The following is a 17,412-nucleotide window of genomic DNA, read 5'->3' as shown; positions in this document are numbered from 1 at the left end:
AGCAGTACAAGATAAAGTGCAAAAATGGGCATAGATGTTAAATAAAGAGAAATCTCACTTTGGACGTAGTCACTAACTACATCATAGGTCTCGGGAGGGGGCTGGTTGCAATAGTGGCATACCCTGAAAGGTAAGGAAGCAAGAGCAAATCAGATCACAACCCAGACATCGAGGACGCAAATTAATTATCTAATTCTGCGGATGATGAGGACTCACGCTGTAAATGCAGCACGCCTGCTAGGTGCCTACAGGAACCCTCGCTACCGGACCCCGATGGTGATCGTTGGGGCAGACCGGCTTGTGTTAAAAAGGAGATGGATGCGGCTACGGGAGATGACGGAGATGGATCCGGCTACGGGAGGCGACGTGCAGCATCATAGTGGGCGTGTCCACAGAGACGCCGGCGACGTCATCGACCGGCAGCCAATCCTGGCTGAGGAGACTTCAAAGCTCACGGTCGGGCAAAACAGAGGTAACATTCCAAACTAGGAGCGGTTGCTAAGGCGATGCTCGACGCCAAAATGCGCGAGGTCGTCCGGGGGAAAAAAACGGGGGGAAAAAGGGAGGAAAACTTTATAGAGCAGCGTTGGGAGCAAAAAGCACAACGATGGTGAGAAATTTCAAGTGTGCTCAGGTAAAAGTATGCATAATAAACAGCAAAAGGCAAGGATATGCAGAATAGCAAGAAGAGAGGAAATACATTAAATATATATATTAGAGGTACATGTGATTTCAACGGATGCACAAAAGAAAAGAAAAGGCTGACTATGGGACCACACTGTTAAAAGGTGGATGAATGGCGAGGTTTGCCAGAATTAGAAGGATCCTAACTGTAAGAGTTCCGGGGGAAAGGACAAAATTATCTCCCTGAAAAATATAATAGAAAAGCATTTAGGAAACATAAATGCTGGCTTGCAAACGGGAGTGCAGTGTTGTATGCTCATCCTTCATGGTATGAGATGATGGGCAACACAAATGGTAGTCAGAGGTACTACATGAAGCCACCATATTTTGCCAAAACTCGGAGCCCCGAGGTATTGGGAAGAGATGCTTACATTTTGCACTATGCTAAAAAAAAAAGAAAAAAGAGGGGGGGGGGGGGAGAGAGAGAAAAAAAACGGAGGGTTAACAATTTAGAACTGAGGCCCATGGAATGTTATTGTTAAGTCCTCGGTTGTGGGTGTCCAGCCGGTTCACCCACCTCTGTTCTTTCTCAAAGAGGATGTTTTGGGTATTGCGTTATGCTTGTACCTGCTCAATAATTGTCCATCTGAGATCATCTGCAGTATGTCTCTTCTGTATGAAATGTTCATTTAGTTAAGTGGTGATTCGATCGTAGCGGATGTTACTCCGATGTTCACCAATCCCTAATTTCACCTTGCGTGTGGTCATGCCCACATAGCGTAACTCACACCGACAAGTGATCACATACACGATATTCGTGGAGTTACAGTTATTGCGTGCTCGTTGCATCCACGTTTTGCCTTGCTCGAGGTGTAATACTTTCGTACGTTTGGTGAGGTGACGCGCTGCAATTGGTGCAAGGGAAATGCCTAGTGACTTTAGGAAGACCCCATGCCTCGGTGATTGTCGGGTCTTTTGCGGTATTGTCTCTAGGGATTGTGTGGACGAAAGAGTCTTTCAGGCTACGCCCTCTCTTGAAGGAAAAAAGAGGCTTCTCTCAGTTACGATTATTGCTGGTGAGTATGCTCCAATGTTTATTCACCGCTTTCTTCACAATATTGGAAGCACTGCTGTAGGTGGTAACACATGTCAGGGGTAGCACTTGCGTTTTTTTGGGATGGTCTTCAAGAAGTGCCTCTCTGGGCTGTTTTCTCACCCTTTTGTAGCCTTTGTTGAGAATCCTGTTTTGGTATCCCCTGTGTCTCAATTTGGTGGTGAGATCTGTAGACAGTTTACGGAAGTCCTCCAAGTTACTGCAGTTCCGTCTCACCTGAAGGTATTGGCCATAGGGCAAGTTTTCCCGTAAGGGCCTTGGGTGAAAACTTGAAAAATCCAGGAGGTTGTTCCTCGCAGTGGGCTTATAGTAGGTTTTGGTTGTCAGGCACCCATTGGACTTAGAGATAACGACGTCCAAGAATACTACTGAATGAGTACTGCAGGTATGTGTAAATTTGAGATTTCTATCTAGGGTGTTAGGCCATTGTAGGAATATAATTAGATCGTTCTCTGTGCCCTGCCTGACTAGGAGGACATCGTCTATTTACCTCTTCCAAAAACTAATGGAGGAGGAGAAAGGGTTGGCAGCACTTTGGATGTGTCTACGTTCGAAATCATGTACGTAGAGGCCCGCTACACTGGGGGGAAAAGTGCTGCCCATAGATGTACCAGTCGTTTGTAAATAGTTGTCTCCCTTGTCTTCAAAAAAGTTTTCCTTGAGTGCCAGGGTTGCACATTCCACAATGAAGGATCTTGGTGTTTGGTAGTCCCAGTCTGTGCCATCGAGAGCCTCATCCAGGATTCTGATAGTATCACCCTGGGGTATACTGGTGTAGAGGCTCTCGATGTCCAGAGTAACTAGTGTGGTGGAATCAGTTTTGATGGGTAAAGCATCAAGTAAGTTAAGGAGATCCTTAGTATCCTTAAGGTAAGTGGGAGTCTGCTGAATTAGATGTTTCAAAAAGTAATCGCAAAAGCGAGCCAGGGGTTCCAGGAGAGAACCAATGCCGGAGACAATGGGATGTCCTGGGGGGGCATTTTGTTTTTATGTATTTTTGGCAGCGTGTAAAAATAGGGTACTACACTATCCCCTGCTGTCAAAAAATCTGCCTCATGGTTGGTAATGTGACCATTGTCCTCTGCCTCTATCACAAGAGTAGTAATACGGGCCTTGAGTTCTAAGGACGGGTCCGTAGCAAGTAGCTGATAGTTCTTTCTGTCACCCAAAAGGCGCTGGCAATCTTTGTCATAATCTGCTGTATTTTGTATCACTACACCCCGCCTTTGTCAGCGGGTTTGATTGTGATTGCAGAGTTGTTTTCAAGGGAATCAAGTTCCTTGAATTCCAAAGTGCTTAGGTTCTTAAATTGATTGGGTTCGCCAAGAGTTTCAATTTCTAGGAACACCGCCTGTTCAAAAGCAGTGATTTCTGCTGGTATTGTGTGAGGGGGTGGTGTAAATGTTGACTTGGTTCTTAGACCAGTGTCTCCTTTGTGCGTGACAATGGCTGCTTCATCTTTGCCTTCAAAGAAAGCTTTCAATTTCAGCTTTCTGAAGAAATTTGCAAGTTCACAGTGGAGGTGGAACTTATCCAGATGGGCAGTGGGTACGAAACCCAGGCCTTTCTCAAGGACCTGGGTCTCTGTTGGAGATAGTCACACTTGAGAGGTTCACAATTAGACTCCCTGGGCACTCGTGCTCGCTTGTTGTGACTTGCTGCGAGTGTTGTTGCCCACTGGGTCATCCTGCTCCCATCGGACCTTATTGTGCCCTCTCCTCCTGCCTCTTCCTCTCCGGCCTCTCTCTAAAAAAGGCGGTCGGTAGGTGTTGTTTTGTAATAGGGGGGCTTGCATGAAACCCGGGTTCCATCCCATCATTGCGATCTGTGGGTTCTGAAAATGCATGGGATGCATACCTCCACCAGGCATCTGGAATGGGTGCCAAGCTGGTGGTTGGAAATCAGGTCTTGTTGCGCCTCTGGCGCCCCCCCTGTGTCTCTGTTTGTAACTGCCGTTACTGGAACCACTTGACAAGGAGGAGTTATCGTCAGATGCATCTGAATTGGAATTGTTCCTAGGTGTGGGGTTGTATGCAGGATCAGCATAGGGGTAAGCCTTGATAAAAGTGAACTTTTTGAGGTCTTTCTGGAACTTTGTCACTTTTGCCTGCATGAGCCCATCTTTATAATCTGTAATATCCTTATTGATTTCATCCAGTCTTTTTTTTATAACCAGTCAGAGTGGTTTTGAAATGATTCTCAGTTTGCTGGATCTCAATCAATGGTGTTTCTGAAAGTCTTACTGCTATTTTGATAATTAACACGAGCCAGTCTTGTGTACAATGCCACACGATCATTGCCCTTTCTTTCCTGAAGGTGGCATCCTCCAGGAAGATCCGTGGGGCATTTGTCACTAGTAGGCCCTTTGGCGCGTTGTTGGTGCGTTGATAGTCGGTTAGGATTGTCCCATGTAAAATCATCCGGATTCTATTTCTCTTCTGTTCTGACAATTTGTCCCATTCACTAGTGTGGGTTATTGCCTGCGAGATTGCAGGGTCAGCAAAAAGAGAGGGGCGTGCTAAGATGGCCTCCACCTCTGAATCAGGATAAGTGAGGCCCAGATTCTCCATAGTAAAACACTAGAGAGGGTAATTAATTGTAGGAGAAAGAACGGTAAAGGAGGAAATCTCCTAAAAACAGGAACTGTCAGAGCTGTGCGTTGCTTAAAATGCTTGGAATCAACGAGAGAGAGAGGGAAGATAGGAACACTCTTAGTCGCCCAAGGTAAGTATCAATGAAACAACAAAAGACTGTGCCTTACATTCATGCGAAACAAGTAGAGCACAGAAAAAGACCAAATAGGTTCTTTATAAAGCCCTCACTCACCAGCCTAGCTGGTGACATGCTTCATCATCGGGCCCCACCAGGAGAGGGCGAGTGCCACCCTGGTGTGCTTCAACACCAGAATTACTACGGAGCTGGTAGTTTTTTGTGCAATGGACAGTGATAAGTGAGTGTTAAAAATGTCGCGATTGTGTCAAAGAATACATTTTATCATAAGCCAATCGGACATGGTTAAAAATAAAGTGTTGGACAGTAAAGCTGAATAAATTGTTCAGCGAGGTCCACTAGGAAGTGGTCAACATGTTTCTGCCTATGTGTTCAGAATTAAACAGGCATTTGTCAGGACCGTGTGGTGTAACCGCGGCGGTATGGGCGCGCTAAGGCCCACCCTGACCAGAGGTTATAAGTGTGAAAAGATAAAAATATATATCAAAAATGTATATGCGATCTGGTGTCCCCCGTAATTAGAGAGGAACAGAGTTTATTCTGGTTAGTGGTAACAGACATAGACAAACTGGTTAGAAGTGGATGACTTTTCTTTTCTTTAGTGCATCCGTTGAAATCACATGTACCTCAAATATATATGTTTTATGTATTTCATCTCTTCTTGCTATTATGCATATCCTTACCTTTTGCTTTCTATTATGCATACTTTTACCTTAGCATACTTGAAATTTCTCTTGCTCTGGCACACGCACCATCGTTGTGCTTTTTTCTCCCAACGCTCCTCTATAAAGTTTTCCTCCCTTTTTTCCCCTGGACGACCTCGCGCACTTCGGCGTCGAGCATAGCCTTAGCAACCGCTCCTAGTTTGGAACGTTACCTCTGTTTGGCCCGAATGGGAGCTTTGCAGTCTCCTCAGCCAGGATTGGCTGCCGGTCGATGAGGTCGCCGGCGTCTCTGTGGACGCTCCCACGATGAAGCTGCACGTCGCCTCCCGTAGCCGCATCCATCTCCCTTTTAACACAAGCCGGCCTGCCCCACCGATCACTATCGGGGTCCGGTAGCGAGGGTTCCTGTAGGCACCTAGCGGGTGTGCTGCACTTACGGCGTGAGTCCTCATCATCCGCAGAATGAGATAAGTAATTTGCGCCCTCGATGTCTGGGTTGTGATCTGATTTTCTTTTGCTTCCTTACCTTTCAGGGTGTGCCACTGTTGCAACCACCCCCCTCCCGAGATCTATGATGTAGTTAGTGACTACGTCCAAAGTGAGATTTCTCTTTATTTAACATCTATGCCCATTTTTGCACCTAATCTTGTACTGCTTTACACATGCCAGTTTTACACACAGGTTTGTCCCTCTGGCATCCAATACTACAAGCATTCAACTAAATATGTTTTTTTCATCAAACTCACCCAGTAATAATATAGATACAAGTGCACTTCTGTTTCATAGTGGCACATAGGATCTAGTGCTAATACTTATGTGCACCGTGTAGAGCACCATTGTATGAATACGTTACATGGACAACCTGAGTCATCCACTTCTAACCAGTTTTGTGTTTGTTTTCTTTTCATGTTTGTCTATGTCTGTTACCACTAACCAGAATAAACTCGATTCCTCTCTAATTACTGGGGACACCAGATCGCATATACATTTTTGATATATATTTTTATCTTTTCAGACTTATAACCTCTGGTCAGGCTGGGCCTTAGCGCGTCCCTACTGCCGAGGGTACACCACACGGTCCTGGCGAATGCCTGTTTAATTCTGAACACATAGGCAGAAACATGTTGACCACTTCCTAGTGGACCTCGCTGAACATTTTATTCAGCTTTACTGTCCCACACTTTATTTTTAACCATGTCCGATTGGCTTATAATAAAATGTATTCTTTGACACAATCGCAACATTTTTAACACTCAGTTATCACTGTCCACTGCACAAAAAACTACCAGCTCCGCAGTAATTCTGGCGTTGAAGCACACCAGGGTGGCACTCGGCCTCTCCTGGTGGGGCCCGATGATGAAGCATGTCACCAGATAGGCTGGTGAGTGAGGGCTTTATAAAGAACGTATTTGGTCTTTTTCTGTGCTCTACTTGTGTCGCATGAATATAAGGCACACTCTTTTGTTGTTTCATTGAGATTTACCTTGGGGGACTAAGAGTGTTCCTATCTTCCCTCTCTCTCTTGTTGATTCCAACCTAATTACATTGAGTGCCTTCCTTGAAGCTTAGTTTGTTCTGATATTTTATGTGTGGTATTAAATAAATACAGATTCAATCTCTTACTCTCTCTGTGCCTCCATTCTTTCTTTCTGTGCCCTGTCTCCTGTCTCTCATGCCTTTGTTCTAGTTCTATTCTTCTTTCTCTCCTCTATTCCTGCAGTAGCTGTTCTCCCAGGAACTTTTAAGTTTCAGTCTCTGTTCTGCTGCAACACGAGCCTTAGAGGGAGGAACAGCTGTCTGGACTCAAAGTATGGGAGTGTTCAAAGGAACGGAGTGGTAAAAAAGCTCCTTTGAAACAACTTCCCAACAATGGGTTCCAGGGCTGCTGTAATGATCAGACATAAGCATCAGTTTGTGGTTCCTGATTCGGTGACTGGGTGCCGGTGTATGTCAGCATGGTGTGACCTGAAGTTCTTTCTGCTCCTCACAGGGTGCCTCCTCTAGCCTTGTGGTGAAGTTTGCAGACACAGACAAGGAGAGGACCTTGCGGCGGATGCATCAGATGGCTGGGCAGCTTGGCATCTTCAACCCAATGACCATCCAGTTTGGAGCCTACGGGGCATACACACAAGCGGTGAGAGACACAAACACTCTGCCCAGTGTGGGGAGTGATCCCATTGGCTGAGGAGTGATAGATGGACATAGTGGTGTACAAGTAAAGCTTACCTGTGTGCATATCTGGTCGTATACTTAAACTGGAGTTTATTTTGTGTGCCAGAGCATGAGGCGCTGAAGCCAGTATTTCAGTATTGATTAAAGAGAAATTGTTTTAAGGTCAAAGAAAGTGTTTCAAGAACGTAACTGCATCAGGCATCCATTTGCTTTCATAATATCTTATTTATTAGCTAATAGTCTTTTTTCATGCATTATTTTTTAGCAAAAAAATGGCCAACACTTGTTTCACGACTGGTATAGGTTACAGATGTCGCTTCATCAGGGCCAAAAAACGAATTCTAATAACAGGAAACCAAATGTCACAACAGTAATAGACCAAAATGAGAAAATGAGCATGACAAGAATGAAGACACTGACAAGGAAGGGACATATAATGAATGCAAAAATTAAAACAGCAAACACTACTGCACAAACTATTTAAATTGAAAATTTTCACAATGAAAACAGATGCAAAAAATACGGACAGAAAAATACTTGAAAACAATACTAAGAAAAACAGTTATATGGATAGTAGTGACAGAAACCATCTCCCTGCGGTATTTCTATATCTGTAAACTTTTGATACATGAAAACACCTCTTGTCGATGATTTCCATGAATCCATAAATAGAAATATAAAATTATATTTCAATTAAATACTTTAAAAAGAAATTAATACAATGCGCGTACCTTCAAAGAACCTAAAGTACTGATGTATCAACATGTTCGCTAATCATCAAGGTTAGTAACCTTCCTTACCCAGGAAGAACATACTCTAAAAGGAATGCAAAAAGTCCATTGAACTACATCATTCTTTAAAACTAATGCTCAACGTTACTTATTGGTCAAGACGTTAATCATACTAATTACCTGTATATTTCAGCATTATTCTGGTTTTTAATCCCCATAGTTGAGATGGGTTTGCCAAATCATTCAATAATCTGGAGACACAAAGGAACAACGTAAACATTTTGTTGTCTTTCATAAAGGAACTAGATAAAAATAGAGCATGTGTTTCGCGAATGGTATAGGTTGCATCTCAATTTGTCAGGGCCAAAAAACATATTTTTCAAAGAACCTAAAGTACTGATGTATCAAAATGTTCTTCCCTCATAATCAAGGTTAGCAACTTTCCTTACCCAAGAAAAACATATTCTGTATATTCCAACTTAGGGGTCGATTAGGATCGCGGACGGACTTGAGTCCGTCCGCAACCCCTGAGGAGGAGGGAACGTCCGCATGGGCTGCGGCGTTCCCTCCGAGCTGATTAGGATGTAACCGCCAGGGTGGCGGTCACATCCTCTATCTTTAACATTGCGGCGGGTGCAGCTTCAAGCTGCACCCGCCGCAATGTTAAAAATGCATGTCACGCATTTGCATGCACACAGCGGCAGGCACCGCGCGGTGCCTGCCGTTTTGTGCATGCAAATGCAGGGGGGTACCATAGGTACCCCCCGTGTGCACCCCCCTTCACCCAGGGGGCCCGCAACGGGCCCCCGAAGTGAAACTCCGTATGCTTTTCCACGGCGGAAAATCCATCCTAATATGGCTGGCGGTGTCTGATAGACACCGCCAGCCATGTTAGAGCCTTTCCGCCGTGGTCGGAAGGCGACCGCGGCAGAAAGACTGCGGACGGAATCCCAGACCCACCGCCATCCTAATATGGCGGTGGGTCTTTTGAGGCTCCACAGCGTTTTTTCCGCATCCTCCGGGCCGGCGGTGGCTTCCGTCGGCCCGGAGGATGCGGAAAAACGGCTATCATTATCGGCCCCTTAATTCTAAAAAAAAACCTAGAGGCATTGTAGCACTGTTTAGAGTACGGTTATCAAGCCGATTATTGAGTGATTTGGCCAACCCACTTCAACTATTGGCATTAAGAACCAGAACTACGTAGCCGTAACATTTTATATTATCGCAGCAAGTTAATGAGAGCGTGCAGGCCTGTGGGACTGAACAGACCACAGAAAAAAGCCTTTGTGACCAGTCAAAATGCTTCAGAAGTCACACAATACTAGCCATCCGGATAGCTCTATTTTGTGAAGGCTAATATCTTGAAAACCACTGAACGGATTTACACCAAACCACAAATAGCATGCTTTCTGAGTAAATATGTAGCTTTCTGACAAATTTAGTGTAATTCCGTTCAGCCATTTTCACAAGATTGTTGTCTATTTTCCCTCTGGAAATTGTGTGGAAAAAAATTGTTTTAGTACCTCTGCTTTTTGTCAGCCTGCTTGCTGGATCACCTGAAAACTTTATAGAAAATAGCTGTGGCGGATCAACCTTTTTGGGGAAGTTTCATGTAGGTTTGTCAAACGGCACCAAAGTTATTTGCAAAACAAAGAGCGCTCTTCCTATGGGAATTTTGACCTACGTATAATTACACAATGGTTAATGCCAATGTGCAATATAGATCATATATATATATATATATATATATATATATATATATATATATATATATATATATATATATATATATATATATAGAGAGAGAGAGAGAGAGAGACATTTATAATTACTAACCTTGAAAAAAAGACCTTACCTCTACCCATCCCTGCACCTGAAACAACCCATACCTCCCTTTACATCTACCCACCCCGAACCTTAAAAAACACATACACCTTTACGGCTATTCACTCTTGAAGTCTAAATAACTCTTACCTTCCTCTACCCATCACTGAACTCTAAGAAAACACTTACCTCCATGTATCTCTACCTGTCCCTGAACCCTAAAATACCCTTAACTCTTTTTACCTTTAACCCCTTCTGATCCCTAAAAACTCACTCCCTTCATCCGTAACTACACTTTTTATAAATGTTAATAAACAAATACGCCCTCCAAACAAAAAAATACTTACTTGCGTGGTAAAATACAAAGTACTAAACAGGTCAAAAATGTTGTGCATGGTACTCACCTGTGTTGTATGTATCTGTGTTAAAATGTTGTATAGTAAAAACTGTGTGGTAAATGTTACATACACTTAAGCTGCTATAGTTCCTTCTCTTTTACTAGGCAACTTTCATCCTTCTTATCTGGCTTTCTCTAGTTAATACATAACATAAAATGAAATTGGGTAGTAGGCAGGCCACGCATGCATTTGCATTTACTATAATGTCTGTGACTCCGTGTGTGTGTGTATATGCTCATGCATGTGCATGTGTTGTGCAGCATCTGTCAACAAAATTGTGGCCCTTAATAATTTGCAGGTAGTGGAGGTTATAGATCACTTTGCTGCTTCGTTTGTCCTAGAGTCATAACAAATGTTTTTGTTTCCTTTTTCTTCATTCTTTGACTTGCTTGTTCATATTTTCTCATAACTCTTCCTTCTCTTCCCTCTTGACTTTTCTCTCTCATCTTCTCTGATTCATCTTTTTTTCCTTTCTCTTCTCTATTTCCTTTCTCTTCTTTGAATCTTTCATCCGATTTGCTCTTACCTGTTTTCTTCCACTCTTGTCCTCAAGTTTAATTCCTTCACCATTTATCACACATTTTGTTCTTTCTTTCATGCTCTTATTATTCTGTATGTTTTCTTTTTTATCTTGTCACTTGTTTAACTTCCCACTCTCATTTTTCTTTCCACTCTTTTTCTCTATATTTCTTTCTCTCTTCTATGTTTGTACTTTTGGACTTCCCTATATTTCCATTATCTTTGTCGATTTTCCCCCACTTCGCTTTCCATTCTCATGTGCTAACCTTTTCTTCTTGCACCATCTTTCTCTGTTTCATATTTTCTACTTTATCACATCTTGCTCTTCACTGTAACCTCTTTTCCTTCTCTGTCCATTTCTTCTTTCTCCCTTTCCTTCATTCCCCTTGTTTTCTTTAAGATATTGCAGCAGCAGGCAGCGCTGATGTCAGCTGCCCCCTGCCTTAGCCCTGTAGCAGCTATCGCAGCTGCCCAGATGCAGCAGATGAGCGGTTTCAGCCTGGGCGGGTTGCTGGCAGCTCCCATGACTCCGTCGTCAGGTAAGGAGTAACACATACACAATTTCAACAAGAAGGGTAGGGGGATATGTCACCAACTGGAAGTAAGGGATTCAGAGATTGGATCAAAAAATGATGGGCTAGGAATTGAGATCTAGATGAATCACAGTTCAAATTATGTTGATGGGGGTGCAGGTGAAGACTCTCAGACTTCAAGTAATGAGGCTGATGGTTACAAGGCACAAGGTCCGAAAGCATAGCTGGGGATTCACACTGAGGTTTAGGTATTGTTAGGGCTGGTAATTGGTCAGAGTTAAGATCAGCTTTTCAGCAAGCAAGTTGTCGATTCATAGTGCCGAAGAGGGCACCCGTGGTTTGACGTAGAGATACAAGGCCATTCTCCGATTGAAGAGAGTCATATAGCATATGTAGGGGTCTTAGAGCCAGTTAGATGTTGAGGTTAAGAGTTGGTTCCTCTAGATATGATTTCTGTTTTAGAAGTTTCAGGAAGTAGGTCTGGAGTCCAAAACCCATGTCTAGGTCATCTCTTTTTTTAGGTGGAGAACAAATCAGAGTGGATAGTGGAGGTGAATAGATTATTGTGTATGTCTCTGTTGGGTTGCACTGCATATTCAGAATACAGCTCTTGGGGGTTAGTGTAGATTGAGGTCCGGAATACCTCTCTAGTGGAAAAGAGAAAGCATCAAGTGCAGATTTGTGGGTCAATATTCAGGACTTGGAGGGAAGCGTTCATGGCGGTAGGTTTAGCATGCACAGGTGATCCAACTGGGTATGAAAGTGTATATTAATGCATTTCTAGTACCTGTTTAGGGGGAGATTATCTATCACCTGGCGCCTGTGTAATTAATCACTGCAAGTATTATTGTACATGTTAGGGTGTCATAGTGAATGTCAGGAAATGTCACAGTGAAGGTAAGGGATCGATAGAGCTCTAGTTAGGGGCCTCATGGTGTATTGCGGAAGGTGTCAGAGGAAACGTCAAGGACTCTGTCATTACTGTATGTGAGAATCCAAATTTCCCAGATTCAGACTTAAAATTTTTGTCCAATTTAGTCTTCACCAAAGTGCCCATTGTTGGGGAGTGTTTGTCGTCACCTGGCTTTTTTACAGTATCTTGAGTAACAACTCCCCATTTTCCTACCCTAGTATGCATAGCAACCAAGTATTTATTAAAATGTTAGCAAAAAAGAGAAAAGCCATATATTCTGTGTAAAAATTTGGCAAGTGGGAATTAGATTGCAGTGATTGATATTGGGAAAAGGTTAGCAAAATGATTTGAACGCATTTCAAAATTTGTGAAGAAACCATACAAGGATTAGTGTCCATTAAAAAGTAGTCTTTGTACGTACGCATGCCATATACATTCAAAAGAACACTTTCCTGTCCCTGTCAGATCTCTCACAAACATCAAGCTGACCTCAACAGCTCCACGGAGTGTCAGTTTATCAGAATTACTATTTTTTGTTCTGAATTTCTTCTCTTATCTTCCTTGGGCAACAATAATGTGTGAGTCTAGCTCTGAATAAAGAGCTCCCGTTTCTGGTTTTTACTCCGCATTAATTCTGCCATTTCCTCAGAGTGTGAAGTTGCGGCGCGTGGGTGGAAGCCCTGAGTTCTAATTTCACCTCCTTTGGTCTGGAAGGATTCCAGTTCATTTCAACAAGGACACCTATTCCTCTTTTTACCCATGTTCTTTTGAAGTCAATAGCATTAGGACTTACGGAGAGCTGCTCAACCGCACGCTCTTCCCCATATCACCCACATTGTGCGGCCTGAGATCCCTCACAATTTCTGCCTCTGAGGTCATATGATACAGGGCTCAGTATAACTAGAAGTGAGAGAGATTTTTTCTATACGTTTTCTGTTAAGCAATCTTGCTAGAAATTGTATATTTTAAGTGCAGTAAAACTAGGACAAGATGAAGGTGCCCAGAAGAAGAACATCCAGTTGGCACCACATGGTTCAGGCCACCATCGCAAAACCATATCTAACAGTATGGCCAAATCACGGAAGCAGGATGAGAGGCAGTAAACATACCATGGGACACGGTGCACACGCAGTCTGTGTGGAACCAGGGGATGTGTTAACAGAAGGTCTTCTCGCTTCAGCAAGCGTTGTCGGGTCGGGAAAGCGATATGCCATTACAGTACATTAGCCAAGGTAGAACCACAATAAATACCAACTTTAAAGTATGTTATAGAAAGTGGATGGGGCATTTTAACATATCAATGAATGTTTCTAAGCACCCTAAAACCTTTCCATTCCAGAATTATATTTCTTTGATTAATGACATTCACTTTTGGCTTTAAGAACATATTTCAAGTAAATGCTGGGGGAAAAAACAACTACTAGCTAGGAAATAATATCCAACAGTTAAAGTAGCAGTTTATTTAATTATTTGAAGGTAAAATATTCCAAAACGCAGAGGTAAAAAAAAAATAATAACAACAATATTATTAATTAAATTACGGACCACTTGGTGTGAAACTGTGTGTTGTGTGCCAGTAGCAGTGTTATTTAAAAATATTGATACTTTCTATCTTCCCGCCACATGTTACAAATATTTCACTATCAATAGGTGAGCACTTGCCACTTACAATATTAAAGCATTCAGCATGTGTAGCTATGGTTCATGAACTCTCCAATGCTTTTCCCAGCTCATGCATCAAATGCTGAAAGCTGTGTGTTTGCACCCATGTTTACAGACTCTGAATCCAAAAGATATGGCTTTGGAGCCCAGCTTCCCATGTCAGTCACTTTGTGTCCCCATCACATCAGCTGGCATTCCGGTATGTACCACGTAAGATAATACATTTATAATATTGATCCACCGGTAAGCGCCAAAATTAAGCTGGGGGCGTATACATGCCAATAAATGGCCTAGCAAGCAATAGGATACATTTATCAAAAGAAGAAAAAAAAGAAAAGAATAAAGTAGCTGGAACTTTGCTCTTTTTAGGCCACACCTCTGACCCAAATTTCGTTACCCTCACTCACTTTGTACATCCTCACTGTCCCCACATCACCCCCCAACACCTTACTGTCCATGATTTCAGTCCCTAGATTAAATAAAATCTGTTGTCACTGTTTGCCTAATGAGCACATATGGAGTCAATGCCTCGGGCCATCAGAGTGCAGGTCGGGTGTTGGCTAGCAACCCCCAGAATGCAGGTCTGGGGCTATCATAGGTGCAGGTCAAGGGTCCTCGTTGTGCAGATCAGAGAAGTCCAGGTGTGAATCAGCACGTGCTGGAGTATTAGGAGTGTGTACACAGGAACCTGGAGGCGAGTCTATGTTTGAAAAGTTATATATTATACATAATGTATGGGGTCAAGCTGAAGGCTAGAGGTCAACGGGGACATACTGGAGGAGTCATGCTGCAGGCTGGGATGGAGGGGGGAACATAGTAGTTTAAGGCGCGGGTAAAGGGTTTGTCTATTCTACTTGACCCATCTTCACTGTCTTTCAGAAGCATCGTTTGCCAGACCATCTCCTGAATTCTTTGTAGGCCAGTACATTTCTGGGTGTCTCTTTGTCACTCTTTAATTTAAAACCTTGTTTCTTGACCCTATTTTTATTTTCCTTTCCATGTCACTCCTTTTCTCTTCTTCGCCTTCTCTTGTTCTATCAAACATCCCCAACCTTCTCTTGCTTCCCCTTTCTCTTCCCTTCTTCTCCCCCTCCTGTCCTTTATTCATTCACTTTCCGTTCTCATGGCTCTTTATCTTCCTCTCCTGTCTTCCCCTCTCTTTGTTTCTCATCTCACTTAGGCACAAGCACACCTCCCGGCATCGGTACAGCAGCTGTGCCCAGTATAGCCGCACCCCTGGGGGTGAATGGCTTCAGTGCCCTCGCTTCCCAGACCAACGGGCAACCCACAGAGACCATTTACACCAATGGCATCCACCCATATCCAGGTATGTTCAGGGGCAAATGAGGGGGCAGGGCACTAGTGAGTGTGCTTGCCTAAGGGCCAACGCGGATCTACCAGGTCATGATCATGAAAAGTCCCTGATAACGTAACAGTGGGGAGAGTGTTCACCAGACAGTCTGACATTGGCATCTGAATGCAATACATTTAAATTCAGACAGATTTAGTGTCCGCAAACATGGATACACTGGACATCCACACTTGGCATCCTCTTAGAGACAGTCACAGAATATCCACACAACCACGCATGTAACATTCTTCATGTATGATCTGCAAAGCACCCACACGTTTCGACAAGGTTCAGGTGTACACAGGCAGACACAGAGCAATCGCAGACATGCAATCTCAATTAACCACACACAGACAGAAAGCACTCCATACAGGCAGATACACAAACCTACATGCAGGCAGGTAAATAGCTTCAATGTGCAGGAAGGCATGGCCCATTGATGCAGAAATGAAGTAACCATATGCAGACAGATAGAGAGTAACCACTCGCTGGTGGACACTGTCACAAAATGCAGGCGACTCATGGGTTCTACAAGACAGGGACAATCAACTGAAAATCAACAGACAGACAAACACAGCTCATCCATTCACTCATGGGCATGATGCATCTAGGCACACGCGACCATCCGTAGTCAGGCATATGCAGAGCATCTGCACTCAAGCAGAAAATAAAGAAATTCAGAATCAACATGGAGGCAGACAGATGGAACTGTCATTGCCATCCAGTTTATTTTTTAGGAAAATAGTCACTCACACTTAAAGGTGCATCGATAACAGTGGAACACACCGATGTAAAATGGGAAAGTAAAGTCAGAGGAAGACTTTATGAAGTTATAGTCAATAGGAATAGTCAAATCTTACTCACTTAGCCTTGACATTCACACTTGTGTATGTAAAGTCAGGTAGTGCAGTGTTGCACATCTTAAGCACCCTGCTTAAAGGTGAGTACACCCAGTGTATGACGTGACACTGCAGGCCTCCCCTTTCCTACATGAATCCAGTTTCTGAAGGTCAGACTAAATAAACATGGACACATGCTGCATATAATTTAATGGTTTACCTGAACCCTGCCATACTTTAACCATTTTTCTAAACTAAAAGTTGTGACCTCCATCAGTCCCAACATGGTATTAAGTCCCTTGCAAACTTAGGCCTGGCACTCCGATGAGGTACTTGTAAGGAACTCACAGATACTTAGTGAAATAAAAATGGCAAGAAATGACTGGGTGTCTTTTTAGGAGACTTAGTTCTAGAGGTCTCTAAACTGCACCAAAACAGAACCTGGCTGGACAGGGGCATGGATTTTTCCCACCCGAGGTGCAACAGCCTTGGACTCATTTGCTACTCCTGGTCACCTTTAATGAGAGCTCAAAAGTTGCTATAATGATAGCTGGTTCTCTTGGTGTCTGATGAAGACATCTTCCTTTGATCATAGATGGTATTTGTGAACTACAGTAGCCACATTGGGACTAGGGCTCTCAGCTTTGCTCAGAATCAAAGTGTAATAATGACACTCTCAGTTTAATATTCTTGCAGCTGTAAACAAGTTTATTTATTAGAAATGTACATTAAAAATTTACGGTCAATAGGGGAGCCTCTGTCTTTCACTCAAGTTAGTAGTGAATGAGAATGGCACATGCATTGCACATGACTGCATGTCGCCTCCCTGTTTCCTGTTTAGGGCTCCCGTGAGCCTCCATAGCTGACGAGCTATAGGCGAAGCACCTCCGCGCCCGAGAGGCAACGAAGCCTGGATTGTTTGGCAGCCTCTTAGCCACCCCAAACTGATCTCTACTGATGAAGGATACTATCCAGAAACATGAGCCATGTCTCGTGTCTATAGACACCTTTTACTAAGCACCTGCTTGCACCAACCTTGGTGTAATACTTACGAACTTTGTCCTGAATCGTGTGAACTGCATTTACCAGAATGCGAAGGGGCGACCCGGCTGAGAGGTCAGGAGTGTGCTCCCTCCCTGTTTCCTTCATGTCGCCAGGGAACCTGTGACCAATAGATCCATTGACAGCTGAAAGGTCTATAATGTGCGAGCTATGACCATGGTCAAGGGATTTATTCTCAGCTCCACCGGTGGAAGGCCATGACCACTGATGTACTGTCAGCCAACAATCCCTTACCCCAAAAAGGATATTCACTTGCAACAGTTTTCTGAAGCACT

At 43.5% G+C, this 17,412-nt stretch overlaps 1 protein-coding gene across 1 annotated transcript in view; it reads left to right on the top strand.

The window, feature by feature from the left end:
- The window catches only part of CELF6 (CUGBP Elav-like family member 6), a 515,009-nt gene that overhangs the window by 447,093 nt on the left and 50,504 nt on the right, over window positions 1–17,412 (top strand). The window contains exons 6-8 of the mRNA XM_078685027.1: window positions 7,124–7,267; window positions 11,178–11,316; window positions 15,066–15,212. Coding sequence (XP_078541153.1) covers window positions 7,124–7,267; window positions 11,178–11,316; window positions 15,066–15,212 — 430 coding nt within the window. The remainder of the gene's footprint in view (window positions 1–7,123; window positions 7,268–11,177; window positions 11,317–15,065; window positions 15,213–17,412) is intronic.

Source organism: Lissotriton helveticus, chromosome 3_2 (genome assembly GCF_964261635.1).
Source record: "Lissotriton helveticus chromosome 3_2, aLisHel1.1, whole genome shotgun sequence".
Taxonomy (NCBI): domain Eukaryota; kingdom Metazoa; phylum Chordata; class Amphibia; order Caudata; family Salamandridae; genus Lissotriton; species Lissotriton helveticus.
Note: the sequence above shows the minus strand (reverse complement) of the source record. Positions and strands in the feature narration are given on the sequence as shown.